The sequence below is a fragment of the Scylla paramamosain genome, chromosome 4 (assembly GCF_035594125.1).
Source record: "Scylla paramamosain isolate STU-SP2022 chromosome 4, ASM3559412v1, whole genome shotgun sequence".
Taxonomy (NCBI): Eukaryota; Metazoa; Arthropoda; class Malacostraca; order Decapoda; family Portunidae; genus Scylla; species Scylla paramamosain.
The window spans coordinates 27512027-27529526 of record NC_087154.1 but is presented as its reverse complement, the minus strand read 5'-3'; the positions used below and the strand labels follow the sequence as shown (position 1 = coordinate 27529526).

The window sequence follows — 17500 nt, the reverse complement described above, 5'->3', positions numbered from 1 at the left end:
ACACACACACACACACACACACACACACACACACACACACACACAGGTAAAAGTAAATAGACACACACACACACACACACACACACACACACACACACGGTATTGTCATGTAAAGAGTTCCCGGAGTCCTGCTGCGCGGCGTGGTGGTAAGGGCCGCTGCTGTGTGGCGGTGAGGCGAGGACATCACGGCGGTGTGGGGCGAGGAGGACGGGACGCTATTGTGCTCGTATCAACTGCTGCTTAAGGGAGGGAGTTTTTCATCAGGGTAATATCGTTCAAAGGAAGGTAAAACACTCTTCACTGATTGGATCCCGCACTCGATGACAAGAGCAAAAAAAGCACAAAAAGTAAAGTGAAGCCCCCACTCCGCCGCGGCTTTCGCCCTCCAGGTAAAACTCGTTATTGGTCCGTAAGAATGATGTGACGTCACTACATACCTGCAGGTCAAGGGGGATGCACCTGGGGAGGCACCGCCCAAGGAGGAAAAGAGGCAGGTGGGGCGGACTCGACCAGGTGAATGTAGGTGAGTTACCGGAGAACAAACGACTGGGCAGGGCGGGGGATAAATCTACCTAAACGATCATTATGACTAATGAAAACACAGGCAGGTGAGGCCCGCGGCGCACCCACGTATACAGACGCTGCCCTTTCATAAATACCTGTACAGATCACCATCATCACCATCGTCGCAAGTTGCTTCGCCGCGCGGGTAAGGCAGACGAGCAGCCACGGAATATAACAACACTGAGACAAGAGGGCAAAAGGTGAACCGCGAGATGATAGAGCAAGACGGATGGACGAAGACACACACACACACACACACACACACACACACACACACACACACACACACACACACACACACACACACACACACACACACACACACACATATGCTCGCTAACTCAGTGGTAACATCCTCGTCTGCTACTTAAACCGAGGTACACGCCCAGCTCAAGTCTCGGAAATTTTTCATTGATTACTGCAGTTACTGTCCAATCTGAGCAAGAGAACGGAGTGTAAGGTGCACGAAATGTCTCAGTCTCAGCTCAGTATAAACTCTTTCTTGGAGAGTACAGCTAGAGCGATCATTAGTCCAACATGCGATCCCCAAGATTGTAAGTAAATCACACACACACACACACACATACACACACACACACACACACACACACACACACACACACACACACGTCAGACACTCTAGATAGATGGCGTATATTTCCAGCAATATGCAAAATTCCCCAGTTATAATTTTATCTATTCCCAGTAAATTTGCATTAGATAGGAGCGGTAGTTGTTAAGGGCTTACATAAAACACAGCCAGATCTTTGCATCCCATGAGTATCTTTTTAAACAAGCTCCTCTTCTCGTCTGAGTTTAGTGAACATTACTTATGTTAACGATGCCACTATCGGAAGACATCTTGTGTGTGTGTGTGTGTGTGTGTGTGTGTGTGTGTGTGTGTGTGTGTGTGTGTGTGTGTGTGTGTGTGTGTGTGTGTGTTTGTAAGAGAGAGAGAGAGAGAGAGAGAGAGAGAGAGAGAGAGAGAGAGAGAGAGAGAGAGAGAGAGAGAGAGAGAGAGAGAGAGAGAGAGAGAGAGAGAGAGAGAGAGAGAGAGAGAGAGAGAGAGAGAGAGAGAGAGAGAGAGAGAGAGAGAGAGAGAGAGAGAGAGAGAGAGAGAGAGAGAGAGAGAGAGAGAGAGAAGAAGAAGAAGAAGAAGAAGAAGAAGAAGAAGAAGAAGAAGAAGAAGAAGAAGAAGAAGAAGAAGAAGAAGAAGAAGAAGAAGAAGAAGAACAACAACAACAACAACAACAACAACAACAACAACAACAACAAGGAGAAGAAGAAGAAGAAGAAGAAGAAGAAGAAGAAGAAGAAGAAGAAAACAGTTCCGGAGTATAAACAACACACACACACACACACACACACACACACACACACACACACACACACACACACACACACACACACACACACACACACACACACAGACTAAGACACTTTAATGCACAGTATGGCTCTCAGAGGGGATGAGGGGGGGACAGGATATGAGGCTTCACAATTTAAATAACATGTTTCTCTTCTTACAGTGGAGGGAAGACGCAGTGGCGCTAACCAACTTTGGCTTAATGACATAATTCAGGTGGATTAGTGTCACCATACTCACTGAGGCCACGACCAGGATCTGATAACCATGAATAACCGAGGCGCCAAGGTCAGCGAAGCTGCCCCTGGGCGTGACTAAGATCCAAATTAGACCTTCTGTGTCAGGAATCTGTTTTCCTGCCCCCCAGAGTTCCGCTTCGGGTTGAGTCAAACAGAACACCTTGTCCCTGCCTCGCCTTACTTCGCCTCCCCTCGCCCTCAGCCCTCCTGGAAGTGAACACCTGCACACAAAGGTTCGCCTAGACGTGTCTCTGGATTCATATATTCATTAAAAATGTTTGAAGTCTTGACGCCTGAAATTCCTCTCCCATTATATTGTTGTCAGACGACTCCCCGACGCACGACCTGCGCGGCGCGAGGCGGCAGGCGCGGCACACCTGGGCCCTCTTACCTCAGGTGCTTAATTACCGCACACCACCACGTCAGGCAGCAGCAAAGTGCAGGTATGTTGTTGTTGTTGTTGTTGTTGTTGTTGTTGTTGTTGTTGTTGTTGTTGCTGCTGCTGTTTTTACTGCTTTTCCTCATGTATCAGCCAACCTTGTTACATCATAGCAGCCTGTTAATGATTTCTAGATGGGCAGTTTCAAAGGCAGCTCATCAAATAATGCAGATGTGTGTAAACTACTTCACCTAAAGTCAGTGACAAACACTGACTAGTCGCGTATTAATTAAGACATTGTTCTGTTACCATTACTTGCGTCTTCCCTGCTCTTATATTAATGAAAGTTACTGTTTTCTTCACTGCTTTTTAGACCTTTCTTCTGGATAATGACGGCTCCTGCTTCCTCTTTATGCTTTGTGAATAGTGCCAAATTCACAGGCGAGTCCATGAGTGTGTCGCTCCTTCAAGGCGGCTCTGAATATTATGATGAGTAGTGGCTTATTCAGAGAGAAATTTCGTTAAGGATCCACCGCCGGGCCAAGGGCTGGCGCGGGTCTGCCTTGTCATGAACCATTCTTGTCAGCTGAGTTTGTTATGGTAACATTCATTGTGGCCTCAGTCTGCTGGTACCCTCGGAGTGGTCAGCTCTTGGTTGTGGTTTTCCTTCATTTACGTTCCCTGCTCAGTGCAGGAAGCAGGTTTGGATGATGGATGGATGGACTATTATTATAATTACTGAAATCGACTGAGCCATGATACTTTATAACTTAATTATCTGCTTCAAGGAGATAAAACACAAAATTAAGAAAAAAAAACTATGAAGCTCATCGTGGCAAAGCAAGATTATACTCCAGCTGAAATATATTTTGGCGGTTAAATAAACGTCCCGGCAAGAATAGCTTGATGTGCAAAGAATTGCAACTAATCATAATATATATATATATATATATATATATATATATATATATATATATATATATATATATATATATATATATATATATATATATATATATATATATATATATATATATAAAGGCATAGAGAGGGAGACCAAAATGAAGTTAATAATTATCATTCATTAGCTTATTATCCAATTTATACAAACTTTTCCCAAGCTCCTCACTAACATTAACCAGATCTTTAAGCGAAGGAAAAAAAAAATAAAAGTAAGGACGAAAGAAAACCACGAACGCAGTCAGGACTTACAAGGAGATAATCAACTATGGATCATCTACACGCAATAAACAAGCTGATTGGCAAACCGCAACGTGTGTTAAAATCATCTCTCTTCTTTTTAAGACTGTGAGAAAGCCTTACACTCAGAGCAGCAGGGAATAATTCTGAACACATTTCGTGAACATTAATTTAATGAACACATCATAACCCTTTTCTGCTTTAAAACAAACGACACAAGAATTATCAGCGAACATGATAAGACAAATTAGGTAGACTGGTAGACAGATAGATAGACAGATAGATATAGAAGTAGACAGATAGATCAATGAATACAAACAGATAAACAGATAGACTGACATACTAAACTCGTACAATGATGTACACATCATGCTTTGAAAGAAGATTTTGAAACTATAACAAGAATGTTGCAGGAAGAAACAATGTAAGGTTCGCTGGTAACATTCTTGATATTGCAAACTAGAGAGAACTTATTAGAAGCTGTCCGTGGCCTCACTACTCAGAATCTTTAAGACAGAACGGAAGGCGAGTTGCATCGAAGCTAATACTTTATACTGGTGTGAAAAGAGACAAAAGGAGACAAAGGAGATAAGAGAAAGGATAAGCGATTAATTCTGTCTTTTCTTTGGAGTGAACAAGGAAATATTTACGTGTTTGATATGAAAATATGTGTCTGAAAAGTTGCTGTTGATTGAAGGAGAAATAGTGAAACACTGAAGGAAAAAAAAAAGAAGTGATGAATACTATCAACTTCCATCAAATAAAAATTAAAACGAAATAAGGATAAGCAAATCATACAGGTACAGCCATATACATATGACTGGAGGAATCTCATAAAGCATAGAGGGACTCCCATCCAGAAAGCTTGGAAAACAGATGCTAAAACAGAGCAAACAGTCATGGCAACTAGTCTAGTAACTTGCACTTACTTCCACAGTGCTTTGCGATTTTCTTCTGTCTTTAGGCCTCCGATCTTACAGCCTTAAAATTGGTTGATTATTAACCGACCAAAGGCTTTAATATCGATGGAAAACACTAAATAAAGTCGATGTTAGTTGTGATGCATTGCTCGACTACTAACTATGACTGTACCTTTAACATGACATGTGGATATACAAGGTTAAAATGCCAGATTAGTAGAGCATGAATTACGTTACAGTGCGTAGAGAGCTCTATAGAGACCAATATTGCTATAATCTTGAATAAACAGGAGAAAACCAATATAGATAAGAAAGCGAAACAAACTTGAAAAAAATATTGGATTGTAGAATGATTAAAAAAAATCTAGAAAATATAGAGATTAAGACATATGGCTAGAAAGACAGATTGCAGTTATAGAAAAGGCTGAGTGATAGAAACCTTGGAGAGTATGGGAAGCAAAAAAAGCTATGGAGAGAAGAGGAGGTTAGACAGGAAATATTGCAAGGAAAATTTGAAATGATCTCTCTCTCTCTCTCTCTCTCTCTCTCTCTCTCTCTCTCTCTCTCTCTCTCTCTCTCTCTCTCTCTCTCTCTCTCTCTCTCTTCCTCACTCAATATCTCATCGTAATTCTCGAAGCGCCTGCAATTATCGGGAAGGAGTAAAGCATCGTGTGTAAAACTTGAGTCGCGTGCAAACTGCTTTTAAGACTTATTTTTCTTCCTTTACTGCAACACAAAGGAACACACACGAAACCACACAGAAAAAAAAAAGACTAATCGAAACAGAAATTCTATGGCAATGTGTGTGTGTGTGTATGTGTGTGTGTGTATGTGTGTGTGTGTGTGTGTGTGTGTGTGTGTGTGTGTGTGTGTGTGTGTGTTTTAAACGTGTGTGCGTATGTCACTGTTCTCTGATAAGCTAACCCCGAGGTGTCTTGCTTCACTGCACCAAATACCAGCTGAAGGCGCCACGCAGTCTTATAAATTCCAACCCTCTATCCTTTGAGCCCCGGCCTGTACTACCTTCCCTGCTTTCCTGCCAGCACCTCTTACCCTCTCCCTCAGCCACCTTCCATTCCACACCAGCATATCCTTGATCTTCAAATATGCCTCCTCTCCTTCCTCCTGCCGCCCAGTCCACCACCTCGTGTTCTGCCACTGCTGCAAAGACGCCTCGTAGAAGCCAGGCAGTAACGATCAATGGGAAGGGCGCGTGGGCGGGGCAGAGTCAATCAACACTTTTCGTGGCTTCCTGTTCTTACCTTTGCACTTAAAATATATAAGTAACGAGAGAGAGAGAGAGAGAGAGAGAGAGAGAGAGAGAGAGAGAGAGAGAGAGAGAGAGAGAGAGAGAGAGAGAGAGAGAGAGAGAGAGAGAGAGAGAGAGAGAGAGAGAGAGAGAGAGAGAGAGAGAGAGAGAGAGAGAGAGAGAGAGAGAGAGAGAGAGAGAGAGAGAGAGAGAGAGAGAGAGAGAGAGAAAATCGAACCCCCCCCAAAAAAAAAGAAATCAAACTAAAAAAAAAAAAGCTGTAATCATGCTTCCCCTCCTAGTCTCTCTTATTACCAATCCCAATTCGTTCGAAGATGAAGACATCTAAGCCAAAGGCTGAATGCAATAAAAAAAAAGGTAAAGGTGAAGTTTCAGCTCAGCAAATTCGGCACTAATTACACACAAGAGTAATAAGGCACGCGGGTTGGTTCCTGGCCGGCGGAGCGAGGCACAGCCTTAATACTCGGGTCGGTTTATCGGGAAATGACGCCCGACCTTCAGAAAACACATCCCAATTTTTACTCTGATTTCCATCCGCGCCCGGGTGAGCCGAGGGAGTGTTAGCCCCTGGCTGCGTCCCGCAAGACGACCAAGGCGGCGAGCACCAAACACCGGTGAGAAACAACGCAGCGCCTCGCACGCATCTCGCTATCACGATTCAGTAGTTCGGATCGACGTATCTTAACTACAAGTAACGACGGTGAAAACCAATTCCTGCCGTGTCTCAGGGTCGTGCCCTCCGCCTCGGCGCTGCACCGGGTCACCTCACACCAAGTTTTTTTCTTTGTGGATGCGATGAAGGTAAAACGATTTTTTCTTATCGGTTTTCTTTTATTAAGTCTTTAGCGAACTTGATGCTTTAATGTATTCATAGAAATACAAGCGGGTGGTTTATGTTTGCCGAGGGAAGGCAGAGTGAGGTGCCAGTGAGCAGCGGGTCACAGTAATGGCCGCCCCTCGCCGCGTCCATGTACTGCTTGCAGGTTTTACTGAAAATTTTCACTGACCACATTTTGCGAAAAGCTGAAAAATTTCGCCGCCATGACTTCACCAGGGCAGTAAATTTCCCTCGACCGTGCCTTCTTGACTTTGGAGTTTCCTTCACCTACACATTGCCGTAACCTTAATTTTCCTCGGCGTATTTTTTATTCGCTGAAAGCAATCATTTTACTGACTCAACATTTCTCAATTTATTTTTCTTCTTCAGTTTAATATTCTCCGAACATGAGAATATGACTAAAAGTTCCCAACACATTATCCTCAACACGACTCCCCTTACCACCATCACCACCACCACCACCACCACCACCACCACCACCATCATCATCACCATCACCTTCACCACGGCCACCTACGTACAAGTGCGGTGAGTGCGGTGTGTCGTAACCCGACTGAGGGAACCCGAAATGCCCCGCCGACACCCGCTGATGTCCGCTTAGGTCTGGCATAAAGTGAAGAATTAATGGGACAGCCAAAAAGAATATAAATGTATACCTATTTTGTTCTTTACCTTTTGATTAATGTTTTTTTCTTTTTGTCTTCTTGATTTTATCTTGTTTTTCTTGCTCTTGGCGAGTCGTGAGCACAATTTCGTGCAGGTGGTGTTTTGTGCCGCCACACCTGTACAGTCACACCTATACGAGTCCCACAATGCACCTGAAAAACCATGTCGTCACTGCCGCCTCTCGCCCACACCACATCGCCACCCCATCAATGCAGTCACACCCCAGGCCACACCTCCGCGCCACACCTCGCCACCACACCCATGTAGCCACACCTGCCTGTTCGCTTGCTTGCTCGCTCGCTCTCTCCACGCACCACCTCGCAGGCAGTGCAGCCCACCCGGACTCCCTTCTTCATCACTGATATTATAGGTTCCTGTGCGTTCTGTCTCGTTTTTCCCCTCCAGATAATGAAGTGTGGGTAGTCGATGATCCGGAGGCTGATGAAGAAATTGCCGAAATGTCTGTAGTCTCCGGTGTAATTGCCGTCTGAGTCCAGCAGCGACCTCCCACTTTTCATCAGGGGCATTAAACACAGGAGGTCAGAGACGGTAATTCCCATCCTGACGGGGACAATGAGGGGTCCTTGGTTACGGGCTGGCTTGGGGATGCCGGGGGAAGCTGTGGGGGAATCTCCGGCTTATCAGGTGAAGGAGAGGCGAGCAGGAGTACACTCAGGGCAAGACCGGTCAAGAGCAAGGTCAGTTGACATGCTCTCTCAGACCCTGACCTTTGCCTTCCGCACTCCGTATTTGGCGGGAACGGGGAGTGAAGGTTACGCTGTATGGTCTGTCCGCCTCGCGTGTTGCGGCCCATTAATTGTGAAGTGGCGGTTGTCGTCGCTGTCTAGGGCATGGGGTTACACACACACACACACACACACACACACACACACACATGGGAATGAGGGAGGGGTGGTGGTAGTAGTAGTAGTAGTAGTAGTAGTAGTAGTGTGTGTGTGTGTGTGTGTGTGTGTGTGTGTGTGTGTGTGTGTGTGTGTGTGTGTGTGTGTGTGTGTGTGTGTGTGTGTGTGTGTGTGTGCCGCGTCTCGTCATGCCACACTGCCTCACATGGGTATCAGAATTCTCCGCCATTCTAAGAGCCGGGGGGGGGAGGAGACGTAGAAAAAGAGAGATAAGCCATCTAGGAACCTCTTGACCCGCTTTGACCCGTCACCTACGTCACATGACCCTCGACCACATACACTACATTACCCCCGCACCGTATCTCACCCCCACGGTATGATGTACTTCCCTTCGTCCCCTCACTGCACCAGACTGCTGTCCTTCTTTCTCAGAGTCGCCATCCTCCCTACCCCACCCACACACTCACACACCCACACATCCTCCACCACACCCTAACTCCTTTTAGCCGTCCGCCCGCCCACCCACTCCCTTGACCTCCAAACTCGCCGCCCCGCCTTGGGTATGACGAGACGCAACCCACTCTTTTCATACCCACGACCGTCAGCGGAGGCAGGGAGGAAGAGCCCTGCGGCGCGCTGGTGTGCCGAGCTTTGTGCCCCGCTGACGAGGCTCCTTGTCTTAGGGAGGAGCTCTGCCGCGACGGTGATAGTGGTGATGGTGGTGATGAGAATGATGGTACTGGTGATGACGATAACGACGATGATGGTGATGACGATAACGACAATGATGGTGATGACGATAACGAAAATGATGGTGGTGACGATAACGAAGACAGCAAAGATATTAATGATGATGATGATGATTATTATTATTATTATTATTATTATTATTATTATTATTATTATTATTATTATTATTATTATAATTATTGTTATTATTATGACAATAATGATGATGACAAAGATAAGGATGACAGTGATGATGGTTAAGTATATACTGCTTAAAATGTTTGGCACCATCACCACCACCACCATAACTAACAGCACTAACAACAAACAACAACAACAACAACAACAACAACAACAACAACAACAACAACATCAACAACACAGCTAATCAAGGCGTCACGTGCGCTGCCTCAAGACAACCCCTAAGGCCCCGACCATCCCCGTCCCGCCCAGTCCCTCCCCGCCCCGACCCCTCGCCCACCATCCTTCCCTCCTATGCTCCACTTCACCACCACCACCACCACCACCACCGCCCCCTCGGGCACGCAGGACACGGCCGCTCCAGATCCTCCCTTGAGCGCTTTTCTCTCATTAAGGTTCTGCCAATTTTTTTCTTTTCTTGCGGGATGAAAATGTTCTGTGTACGAATCTTTTTATTAATTCGAATGTCAGTGTGTGTGTGTGTGTGTGTGTGTGTGTGTGTGTGTGTGTGTGTGTGTGTGTGTGTGTGTGTGTGTGTGTGTGTGTGTGTGTGTGTGTGTGTGTGAGTGTGTGTGACGGTGCCAAACCTACGATAGATTCACACTTCTCAGAGATACATAAAAAATAAATGGAAATAAACACAAAATAACGCAACATATATAAATATAAAACATAATGAGTGACCGCCATTAGTACAGCAGCGGTAGGCGAGGAGGAAGCGAAGCGTGCATGAAGCCGAGACGCAGCAGACGCAGGGAACAACACAAGGAGAGGCTGAGGACAAGGCTGAGGATACTGGACGAATGATAGTAATATCCTGGAATGAGGAATAATAATAGAGAAAGATAAGTTTCCAGAGATGCATAAAAATACGACTAGCCGGCATCTCACGAGTTCGGACCAGACCACCCGCGACTCCAGGGGAAGGCGCCGGGGGAAGGGGAGGAAGGGGAAGAAGGGTTGCGAGGGATGGGGAGGAAGGGAGGAAGGGAGGGGAGCGGGCCGCATTCTTTGCCAATATTCCGCCTCACGTCAATATTATTTACATTTTTCGTTAAGCTCGACTAACTATCGCATGGCCTGTGGTGGCGATGGGATGGGGGTGAGGAAGGGGGATGAAGAGGGGGGTGATGGGCATGGCGGCTCGTAAGACGAGGGATGATGGGGTGAAGGGGTAATGGGGGACGAGAGCCGAGGGATTATGAGGTAAAACAAAAGACGATGAGGAAGAGGGATGGTGGGATGGGACGAGGGGTGATGGGAAAAAGGAGACGAAGAGTGATAGGAAAAAGAGATGAGGGATGATGGTGTGATGGGGAGGGACGAGGGATTATGGGGTAATATAAGAGGTGATGGGGAAGAGGGGCGATGAGAAAATGGGGACGAGGGATGATGGGATATAGAGATGATGGGAACGAGGGATGATGGTATGATGGGGTGATAAGAGACGAGAGATAGGGGAGATGATGAAGACTGCAAGTGATGGGATGAGGGGTGATGTGAAGAGGGATGATAGAACGAGGGGTGATGGAAACGAGGGATGATGGGGGACGAAAGAAGCAGGGGGCACGGAGACCTACACTTGGCCTCCTCGTCCCTGAAAGGCTGCAACACCGTCAGAGGAGCCTTGTACGCCATGGAATACGCCTGTCGCTGCCAAAACTGTCTTGCAGCGGGAAAAAGCCTGGAACACCGTGTATCCTCCTGGAACTCAGCCGTGCCCACCAAAAGTGTCCCGAAGCTCTCAAATATCGCAGGAAACAAAAAAGGACAAACCAGACAACCTGCTATATATAAAAATGGCTGAAAATATTTAGCCACGATATCAGCCCAAAATTATACCTGACACGCTCCGTCTCGCCTCGGGGAAGGGAGGGGGAACAGGAGGGAGAGAGAGGGGGAGGTAATGACGATGATCAGAGGATTAGAACATCTCAGGCCGAGACCAATACAGGCTGCGCCGATTAATAATAACAAAAATCCAGGGACGCCGAGACGAGTGAACAGTGGTGGCCGCCGCGCTGATCATTCTCGCCGATAACAATTAAGGCTGATTAGGAGGCAAGTTATAGATGACGATAATGATGATGGTGATGGTGATGGTGATGACAGCACTGGGTCACGACGCTGGACCGGCCACCACCCCGCCACGGCTCGTCCCTCACTCCGTCAACTCTGGGGTCGCTCGTCCCTTGTTTCCAGCGGTAATGACGGACGGGGAGGCGGAGGAGGAGGCGGAGGGACGGGCGGGAAAGGGGTCGTTATCACACCTATCCATCGTGATACTCGCTCTCAATATCACCTTTCGGGAATCGCCATAAAGCTTCTGGTTAGTATAAACACACAACACATCCACAACCTCTAATACTTTGCCTCTCCCTTGAAAAGATAAACATGCCGCGGAATGAACTATGCTGCGTTCCAAGGCGAGTGACGGCGGCCACCTTCACTCTGTCGGGGGAGGCTTGGCTAGGACGCTTCTGGGGGCAGCGAGGCGGGGCTTGGCAGGGCTTGGCGGGTGTTGGTGTGCCTTCCCACGTCGCGCTGAGATTAATTACCCAGAGCTACGTCACCTTGGGCAAACAGGCACGACATGACGCCGAGTGCGATTAAGAAATTAAGATGGTCATGAGAAGAGAGAGAGAGAGAGAGAGAGAGAGAGAGAGAGAGAGAGAGAGAGAGAGAGAGAGAGAGAGAGAGAGAGAGAGAGAGAGAGAGAGAGAGAGAGAGAATGTGAGGCCAGGCAGGGAGCAAGAAATATTTATATACTATCTCAGCATATTAGACGAAGGGAGGGAGGGAGAGAGAGAGAGAGAGAGAGAGAGAGAGAGAGAGAGAGAGAGAGAGAGAGAGAGAGAGAGAGAGAGAGAGAGAGAGAGAGAGAGAGAGAGAGAGAGAGAGAGGGAAGGAGGTGAGGAAAGAGAGTGGAGGGAAGTAAAAAAAAAAAAAAATGGGAGGAACGGACGGAGGAGAAGAGGAACGGAGGAAGGAAGAGAACGAGGGATCTGGTGAAGAAGATAAAAGCGTGAAGGAAGGCGGGGAGCTGCACGCCCCCCACTCCCCGCCTCCCCTGGACACACGACCCGCGGGTCAGCCGGAACGAGAGCTGGGGGGCGCGAGGTCATTTGGGGGAGTTCTCACGCTCGGGGGACCAACAGCTGATCATCGGTGCAGGTAAAAGAATGTGCAGGCAGATCGCGGTGATGGTGAGGGAGAGGGCGAGGGAGAGGGAGAGGGTGAGAGGAGTGAACATGAGGGATAACACATGGGGTGCGGTAAAAGGTTGAGGGGGTGAGGGCGGCGAAAGATCTGACAGGGTGAAAAGTAAGATTGGGGTGAGGTTAGGTGAGAAAAGCCAGGCTCTGTCAGTATTTACTTATTTGTCTTCCCTTATTTGTGATTTACGGGATTGAACAAGGTTCGTAGTGTCTCGTCTTTTCCGGTGAGTGAATCGTACTTTTATGCTGCCTTCATGCGTGCGGGCGAGACTGTGCCGAGGTGGATGTGAGGGCAGGCGGGGCTGGGAGGAGGTTTAATGCAGAATATTACAAAAAAAAGATTTACAATTGCGAGGAATTAGACAAAATGACGGACTGCGATGAAAGATAGAGACATCAAGAAGGGCGCCGCGGGGAGGAGCCTCTTTGGAAGTGTGTGGGGGGTTAGGGTGAGAGGGAGGAGGGCGCCATTAGTGAGAGAGAGGGAAGAGGAGGAAGAAGGGGAAGGAGAGGGAGGGTAAAGGTGAATTAACATTGCGGTCAGAAGGCATTACTTCCTTAAAAATAATGGCCGAAGGAAATTACATTTCGTACCAATGGAACAACTTTAAAATGAACGATTAGTGATGCCTCGCCTTGATTCTGCTCAATTATTTTTCCCTTTACATTATATACGAGCACACACACACACACACACACACACACACACACACACACACACACACACACACACACACACACACACACGACTATCTTTTATATCTTAAGGTTAGCCCTCGATACGTGAAACCTGGGACATTATTTGATTTACCACTTTTCATTTTTAAACAAGCGGCTCAGTTTCCTCCACAAGATGAAAATATTTTCTAAAATGTTAAAAAAGGGCATATTATTTCCTTCTTAATTCCTCGCTTCATTTTCCATCCCGTGTAAATTGGCAAAGGTACTGAGGCTTAAAATAAGAAAGATAATAACACTGAGCCACGAAATTGAATAAGTATAGCTATGCTCATATATGCCTGCAGACCAGGTCACTCCAGCCCTGCAGGGCGGCGTCCCCGGCGGCGCCACACACCAACAGCAAATGTGGTGTCATTACCACACCCGCAGCCTCCGCACCACCGCACTCTGCCGTGGTGGGATGCTATTCATTCTGTTTCTTACATCTGATTGTTATTATCATGGGTAGTTTCTGCAGTTCTGTCTCCCGGCAATGCAACTCTTCCCATTTCCTTCGTCCAAAACATCACAGTTCCTCCAACTCGACCGAGAGAGAGTGAGACAAGAAAGTAAAAAGAGAGAAAATGCTAATTTCAAAATCTATACGCCTCCATCGTATACACGTACATTTGATGAGATACACACATTTCAGAGCAGCTTGACACAGACACAAAGGAGTAATTACATGGGTCACTTACTTGAGAGTGATGACGTCAGCGCCGCGCCCCTGGACACACCTGGCGAAGAGAGGAAGAGGTGAGGCAGGTGCAGCACGTGAAGGAGGGGACACTGATGGAAGGAGAGGAGGAGGAGGAGAAGGAGGAGGAGGAGGAGGAGAAGTGGATTAACATGTCAAAAATACACGCAACGGAAATCGTAAAAAGAGGTCAGAAAGAGTAAAATAAGATGTCAAATGAATGTAAGTTATACTACTAAGAGCACAATACACCCTCCCTAACATTCCTCCCTCGCAGCAGCACAGGACCAGCGGCACTGTCCTCTCGTACTCCGGGCCAGACGCTCAGTGAGGCTCGACGGTGACAAAGTGTTTTCTTGTCGACCGCAAAGACTCATTTTGTACTGCTTGTAGTTCCAGTAGCTGGGTGGCTGTGCTGGGTGTAACGGAGCGGGGCGGGACGCGGCGGGGCGGGGCGGGACGGACGTAATAAGGGGCTCCACTCAGCGACTTTACCGAAGCTTCAATTGACTGTAGTAACTTATTAATAAAACAGCCAATCTGGGGTCATTAGTCGGCCTCATGGACTCGTTTTTCTTTCTCCTGCACTGCCCGAGGAAATGTCTGCTTGCCTCCCTCTCCTGCTGCTGCTGCTGCTGTTCCTCCTTTCGCCATCGTCCCTATGCCCTCTAAGCATCTCCACGTATGAGTATATACACACACACACACACACACACACACACACACACACACACACACACACACAGCCGCACGCACAATCGCACAAACACACACAGTTCCGATCATGGTTCTGATATATGCAAATGATATGCCAGGAGAATTGAGTAGCTTTATGAATGTGTTTTCTGACAATGATAAACTTATGAAACAAATGGCTGAGTGGTGATGGTGGTAAAGAATTGTTCAAAGACTTGTGTATATGAATAATTAGTTCCGGAAAATAGACAGTCTTTGAAATATCATCGAAGTGGGTAGTAAAGAGTGTGGTGACAATACTACTACTATTACTACTACTACTACTACTACTACTACTACTACTACTACTACTCAGGCCACTACACAAGGGTCCTAGATTCGAATACCTGGTAGGCTCGAGACAATTTGGGTCTGTCTCCTTTCTTGCCACGGCTCCTGTTCACCCAGCATGGAGAAAGGGAATGGGTACAGAGCTGAGTCAAGGAGCTGTGGTCTTGCAACTTGGCAGGCATGGGAGGCCAGTGGTGCTGCCCTCCTATTTGTGGATGGTTCTGCAGGAGCGGAAGACTAATAAGATAATGTTCTCCTGTGTGTGTGTGTGTGTGTGTGTGTGTGTGTGTGTGTGAATGATGATCTACAATACGAGTTATGGTAGACGGGTGGGATATATGAAAAATATTATTATTATTATTGTTATTATTATTATTATTATTATTATCATTATTATTATTATTATTATTACTATCATCATCATTATCACAATCATCATAATAATTACTATTACCTATCTTTACCTACCACTATTATCGTCATTAGCCTCACCATCATGATCATCACCATTATATAATTACCATCAGCTCAGTGGACTTTTTTATTAGATTTATGTTGCCCCAGGCCGGTGTCCCTCCTATATAAAATAATCATTATAAATCATAACATGGAAAAAAAAATACAGGAGAAAAGGAGTTTGACTTTCATGCGAGAGCAAACATGAAACACGCCTCGCCCCCAATGAGCCTTCCAGAGAACAAATGAATGAAAGCAATGTCTTCAGCAACTTTGGATGCAGTGAAAGAGGGTCTGGTAAGCCTCAACTCCTCTCTCTCTCTCTCTCTCTCTCTCTCTCTCTCTCTCTCTCTCTCTCTCTCTCTCTCTCTCTCTCTCTCTCTTTCTCAATACCACCATGGCACGGCAGGCGCAAACCATCACCTTTCTTAATTTATCCCCTCATCCCCGGCAATCTTGCTGAGTAAATGTAAACTATTCTTGTACATCTTTAATATTTCACCAATGAAGGAGGTGATGAGATAAACAGCCTCTGATTGAGCTCTGTTTAGACGAGCTGTATGAGTGACGCTCCTCACACATGAGAGGCGTATTCCCCATAAGGATGAACTGGTCAGAGCAGCTGTGCGCCTCGGTCAGTAGCTGAGAGGCGAAGAAGAATTGGGAGACAATTATTCAGAACACCTAACTTCATGGAAAGTGATTCGGCAAAACTTCAAACCATTTTTTTCTTTATAGTTTCTGTTTATTTATTCATTTATTTATTTATTCATTTTTACACGAAAAGGAGGATGGACAAAAGCTACTGAAAAAAAAAAAGGTTGCTCTCGAAACACTGTTAGTTCTAAAAAGGGCGTGACCAATTTGGTTTCTAAGGCATCGAGATTTTCACCTTTAAAAAGAATTTCAGTCTTACTATGGCGCAAAAACGTAGTAAGGTAGAGTATTCTAAAGTTTACCATTGAGAGGTGAAAAAGATATTGTTTAACTCTTACTTTAAGAAGGCGGCCTGAAAATACGTAAGTAGTGTGGAGTATTATGTAAAGCAGGCAAGAATGCAGTCCGCAGGTTCAGGAAAACCATAGAAATGAAGGTCACGATGGTAGACAGCAAAGACGAGGCATTACAATGGACTGGCAGACTGAAGACCGTCACTTGAAGAAAGGGAGTTGATGAGACGAACATTTGACTCCTCCCTGTTTAGATGTTCCATGATAGCAGAACACCCGCCCCTCACCTGCATGACATATGAGGGGCGTGCTCCATACAGGGATGGACAAGGCCCTTATACTGAGGGAACATTTGAGATGGCGCGAGGACTGATGGAGGCGACACAGAACACACCACTTCATGGAGACAGATTTAGCATGAGATATGAAAATTCAAGATAAGATTGTAAGAGAAAGAAAACCCAAGCATGCTCGATGTAGAGGATGTCAGTTGAGTGGTGTCAAAGAAGTGGGAAGTTTATAAGCACGGAGGGATCAAAAGGTAAGGTCTTCATAGCCTCTCCCTGAGTCATGTCATAACTGCTCAAAGGGTCACCTGACTAATGGGACAGACAAATTCGGGATGGATTCATCAGCATAATCGCACTGGTAGGTGAGGACGGGGTGCTGAGTACGTGTGACAATAGTGATGAATGCCGAGGAGTGGAAAGTCCGGAATAACTCATTAATGATGGATCAGGATAAAACAGGTAAAATGAACCGAGGCTTTTTTTTCGAGACGTGGGATCAAAGAAAACGTAATGCACACACACTCTTATGGAACGTACGCCATTTTGAGAAAGACAATGCCTTCATGAATATATCGAACACAGACAAAGGAATTCCTTGACAGAAAATATTGTAAATCTGAAGAATAGAACCACAAATACTCTCCCCTAACGAAAAGACAAACAAGGTATTTCACAGATACGAACAAACACACCACCACACATGCTAGTACATACACAAATCAGGAATATATAACCTATAATACGCAAAGCTAACTAGAAAACACGCAGGAATCCACCACCTACACAACGCTGGCCTAACAGTACACACCAAAGGATCGGCTACAGCAACACGCCACCTCACCTACAACAAGCGGGCCTCACCTAGGGTCTGGCAAGGTAACGAGGGGGGCCGAGGACAGGTGAGGTGC

At 46.3% G+C, this 17500-nt stretch overlaps 1 protein-coding gene across 2 annotated transcripts in view; it reads right to left on the bottom strand.

The window, feature by feature from the left end:
* LOC135097433 (uncharacterized) overlaps positions 1 to 17500 on the bottom strand; it is a 167424-nt gene that overhangs the window by 142627 nt on the left and 7297 nt on the right. For both annotated transcript variants that reach the window (XM_063999352.1, XM_063999344.1), the window contains exons 2-3: positions 14953 to 15117; positions 13872 to 13910 (exon numbers count right to left, since the gene is read on the bottom strand). In XM_063999352.1, coding sequence (XP_063855422.1) covers positions 13872 to 13910; positions 14953 to 15117 — 204 coding nt within the window. The remainder of the gene's footprint in view (positions 1 to 13871; positions 13911 to 14952; positions 15118 to 17500) is intronic.